Raw genomic sequence first — 4,779 nt, forward strand, 5'->3', positions numbered from 1 at the left:
TTACTTCTGCCGCAAAGGAGAAAGTTACGTCATTCAGGGTAAGTAGAGATGGCAGCTTCTCTGTATGTGTTTATTCCTAGCATCAGCTAAGCGTCTGTTGTTGCTATCCGAAGTGTCTGGATAAGGTGTCAGTCCTTCCATTCCGGAGTCCTACACAAGTAGCGTTGTTAAAATCCGCCACGTTCCTCTCCAGTACAGCGATGAGCAACTTCTAGAATTTTTGGGGGATGCCGGAGTGATCTCAGCGCGCCGACAGACTATAATAACAAAAAGAGGAGCACTCGCCAAAAAATAAAAAAGGAAAAACAATTGACGTTTCGGGGCCCTTATGGGTTTCTTGTTCACAAAGGCAGCGGATGGACGAAAGTGGTGATTTATGTACGGTACATCTAGCGCAATGAGCATGCGTAAATCTCAGGAACATTACCCCGCGTTCGGTTCAAAACATGTGGTGGCGTTTGGATGTGAAGTGATTCTAGAAGTAAGCGGGATGATAAATACTTCTCCGTCACGATTACTGAGGCGTTGTTTCAATCGATGGCATGTGATGCAGATTGATAGTGTTCAGCGAAAGCATTTTCTTAAGTGCAGCCTTTGGTGACGTCATTTTGATGTTGTTTTGAGCGCCTAATAAAATTGCTTGATTCGTTGATGTATGCAGGTTTGCAGTCCTTGCAGGATATTTTGTACGCCCCTCCGGGGAATCTGTTTCTTTCAACCCGGTCTTTAACTCTGACAAATTTTTTCTTCAGTTTACTTGGTTGCACGTGGACGGTATGGACATTGGAGTTTTTTTAAGACCCTGGCTAAGGCCTCGCTGACTCCTGGAGTGTAGGGGATGCTTGCCCGCTTGCTTTTCTCGGTCGCCGTCGTTTCCACGTTTCGACGTGAACCGCGGCGTTCTGCAGTCATTATCATAGTTTTCGGGTACCCGTTGTTGGGAAGATCCTTCGTCAGGATTTTAGTGCGGATCTGAGAGTCCTCGGACTTGAACAAAGGCGGAAGGCGCGGCCGAAAAGTGCGGATGCAACGGTGCGTTCATGCGCGACAGGGTGTGCCGAATGGAAACTCAGGTACCGATCATGTGAGTGGGATTGCGGTACACGCACGTTGCGAGCCCATAGCTTGTTCTTTGCACAAGTACGTCCAGGAAGGGAATGGCGCCTTTCTGTTCTTCTTCTTTGGTGAATTGTATTGTCGGCTGTAAGGAGTTCGGGTGCTCAAGGAAACGGCCTGCATCCTGTCGGCGAATTACACAAAAACAGTCATCGACGTACCGGAGAAACAGTTTAGGGGCTGGATGAAATGTACCAAGTGCATCTGCTTCAATGCGTTCTAGAGCAATGTTTGCGCACACGACTGAGACGGAAGCACTTATGGCTGTACCAAACAGTAGTTTGTAGTGCTGCTTCCTGAAGAAAAAATACGTGCTGCGCAAGCAGAATTCGAGCAGACGACAAAGGTCAACAACATCAAAAGGCGTACATGAAGGGAGCGAGGCGTCGTTTTCTAAAAGGCATTTGCAGGATGAAACTGCGAAGTCTAGCGAGACTGACGTAAACATTGACTTCACGTCGAAAGAGACTAGGACATCCTCGTCGTCTATAGTGACGACCTTAACGCTCTTGACGACTAGGGAAGAGTCCTTTACATACGTCGTTGTTCTTCTAACCAGAGGGCGAAGCACTTGATGCATGTATCCGGACAGCGCGTGCAAAGGAGAGTGCGTGAAGTCTACGATAGGGCGTAGTGGAACGTCCGGTTTGTGCACCTTAGGAAGGCCGTAGATAGCAGGCGCCGAACCGCTGTGGCACAGAAGCCGAAAATAGAGGTGCTTGCCCTCTGGTGTGATGAACTTGAGGACGTCGGAAAGTAGTCTTTGAAGCTCTGTCTCTACTTTCTTTGTGGGGCCACGTTTCACTGTTTCATACGTCGCCTCGTCCTGGAGGAGCATCGTCATTTTAGCATGTAGTCCGATTGGTTGAGAACGACGGTTGGATTCCCCTTGTCACCAGGGAGGACGACAATGTCTTTCTTCTCTTGGAGCCTTTTCAAGGCATGCATTTCAGGGGAAGTCAACGTGTCTGTTTTCTTCCCGCAACGCTTCGAAACGACTCCGATGGCACGGCAACGAGCCTTTTCTCACTTACCAGGGTTAACCTTGCGGACTGCCTTCTCCACAGCGCAGGCCATTCTTCTCCCGTTTGGCTGGAAGCCGGTATTGAAATTAAGACCTCTGCCGGGTCCAGGCGGTGGGAAGACAGGTTGTGTATCCCAAATGCAGCACGAGAAACGACGTTGTTATCCAGCAACGAACAGAACTTGGCGTCTTGAGCTCTGCTTCTCTCTTGACGGGACATGACAGCAGCGCTGTTGGCGTGAAGCAGGACGCTGTGAAAATCGCTGTTGAGGCAACCTTCCAGCATGCGTTGCGCGAGGAAAACATTATCCAGGCGCTTGATGGCGCATCTGGTATCCATTATACGGGCTTGAAGTAGACGCTTCGCAGCTTGCGCAATCACTTGCCTTCCAAAAGGCGTGCAGACCCGAAGTGGTAGTCTAAGCGACTTGAGAATAAGGCCATGGTTCTTGCAGCGCAAATTGAAGTGCGGATGACACAGAAATGATGTGAAACTAGTCTTGAGCTTGACAAAATTCCGGATCTTCGTTATCAAGACTTGCCCATATTTTCCGCAGAGAGCAACGCAGTCGAGTGTTTGCCGGAATCCCGTCTGGCGATTAGGGAGCATAATAACGTAAAAGAGGAGCACTCGCCAAAAAGAAAAAAAAGCAAGGAAAAACAATCGACGTTTCGGGGCCCGTACGGGTCCCTTGTTCACAATGGCAGCGGATGGACGAAGGTGGTGATTTATGTACGGTGCAGGTGGCGTAATGAGCATGCGTAAATCTCAGAAAGATTACCCCGCCTTCGGTTCAAAACATGGGGTGTCGTTTGGATGTGAAGTGATTCTAGAAGTAAGCGGGATGATAAATACTTCTCCGTCATGATGACTGAGGCGTTGGTCCAATCGATGGCATGTGATGCAGCTTGACAGTGTTCAGCCAAGGGATTTTCTTTCGTGCGGCCTTTGGCGACGTTATTTTGATGTTGTGCTCCTCTTTTCTGTTATTATGTTCCCCCCTCTCCAGACGGGATTCCGTCAAAAAGTTGACGCCGACAGATTATGTATCAGCGTCAAGAAGATGGAGCGATGGAATCCCGTCCCCTATACACAGTGATTCTCACATTTAGGGAAGACCGCCCAATACCAGCGAGGGTGTTTTTGGGCTTCACAAGTCATTCTGTGCAAGAGTACCTTAAACCAGCACTCCGCTGCTTCAACTGTGAGCGATTCGGCTGCATGTCAAAGAACTGCCGCGCTTCCCGCCGATGCAAGATTTGTTCGGAGAGCCATATACACAGCCAGTGCAAATCGCTTCTGCAACCGAAGTGCGCGAACTGTGGTGGCAATCATGCCGCTTCTTGCTCGTGTTGTCCCCAAAAAACATAGCTGCTTCAAGCCTCGGGCGTCACGAAATACTTCATGGCAGGTCACCTCGCAAAAACGAACCTCCTCCAAATCTGGACGCGGTGAATCCAGTGCGCCGGAATCGAGTGCAGCATGACAAACACTAAGCTTCGAAATCTGCATCCTATGCGTCCGTGCTGAAGAAGTCTGCTCGACGAAATTTAAATCATAAAGTGCAGAATTCTACCTCCAGTTCATCAGCTGTGCTGACCGCTTCCCAATTGAAGAGGACTACTCGGGAGCGTTCTGACAGTCAAGTGCAAGGTCCTATTCCGGGTGCCTCAAATGCATCATTTCAGCGTTCTTCTGCTCGGCCAGCACAAGTGGTACCTCAGCCAGCCTCAGTTGCCGGAGTCAACTCTTCAGTCTCAGTGGTGCGGCTCATTCTACCTATGCTGTTTACTGCAGTTAGAGCTATTCTGGCAGCCGTTCCGCAAGCAAACATTCTACCGGAGGTGAAGGCTTTGCTGTCGGTGGAGCCTCTACTGGCTCAGCTTCCTAAGTCCTCCATTGGGCAAACTTTTTATGAATAACCACTATCAAAATGTCGACGTTTTTCAGTGGAATGCAAACAGCCTAAGAGCAAAATGTGCTGACTTTCGCAGACTTCTTGAGGAAAACAATTTTCCTGTGTTTTGCATACAGGAAGCCGTGTGGGTGACGATTTCTGCCTCTCGAACTGTGTCATACAAATCATCACGTCCATCTGGTTTCAGTACAGCGATGTTGTGTGTGAGGAAGGACTTACCCTCCTACCTGATCCAGTCCAGTGATTCTGACGTTCCGGAGTTCCTGGCTTGCAAAGTGTCCTTTGGTAAGGTCTGCGTTACTGTTATTAGTATTTACTTTCAAGCATCTTGTCGCATCTCTTTTAATGCTCTAGTGAATATCTTTAAAATAGCGGGCTGTAGTTTACTAATTGGCGGTGATTTCAACGCTCATAATACTGCTTGGGGTAATGACCACTGTGACACCAGCGGAAGGTTCGTTGAGTGCGCCGCAGAGAAATGTAACTTACATATTCTGTACAACTGTTCTCCCACCTTTCTTCGCGATTTTCCTTATTCCAGCTATTTAGATCTGACTCTATGCACTCAAGATCTGGTGTCTGACGTGGGGTGGACCACAGACATTGAAACACGCCGAGGTGATCACTATCCGATACTGGTAAATCACCCTAGCTTACGATGTCAGGGTGCCCAACCTAAATCCAAACTTACCAATTGGTAATCTTTTCGTCACAACATAC

General features: G+C 48.7%; 1 protein-coding gene across 1 annotated transcript; it reads right to left on the minus strand.

Annotated features, from left to right (window-relative positions):
- Positions 1 to 1,069: 1,069 nt before the first annotated feature.
- On the minus strand, positions 1,070 to 1,960 carry LOC144124166 (uncharacterized). The gene has a single exon (XM_077656823.1). The coding sequence runs from the start codon at positions 1,958 to 1,960 to the stop codon at positions 1,070 to 1,072; it is 891 nt and encodes a 296-aa protein (XP_077512949.1).
- Between the last annotated feature and the right edge of the window lie 2,819 nt (positions 1,961 to 4,779).

The sequence above is a fragment of the Amblyomma americanum genome, chromosome 3 (genome assembly GCF_052857255.1).
Source record: "Amblyomma americanum isolate KBUSLIRL-KWMA chromosome 3, ASM5285725v1, whole genome shotgun sequence".
Lineage (NCBI taxonomy): Eukaryota > Metazoa > Arthropoda > Arachnida > Ixodida > Ixodidae > Amblyomma > Amblyomma americanum.

What these genes read in the sequence shown, in the direction of transcription:
- LOC144124166 (XM_077656823.1), bottom strand. Translation starts at nt 1,960, where the DNA reads ATGACGATGCTCCTCCAGGACGAGGCGACGTATGAAACAGTGAAACGT.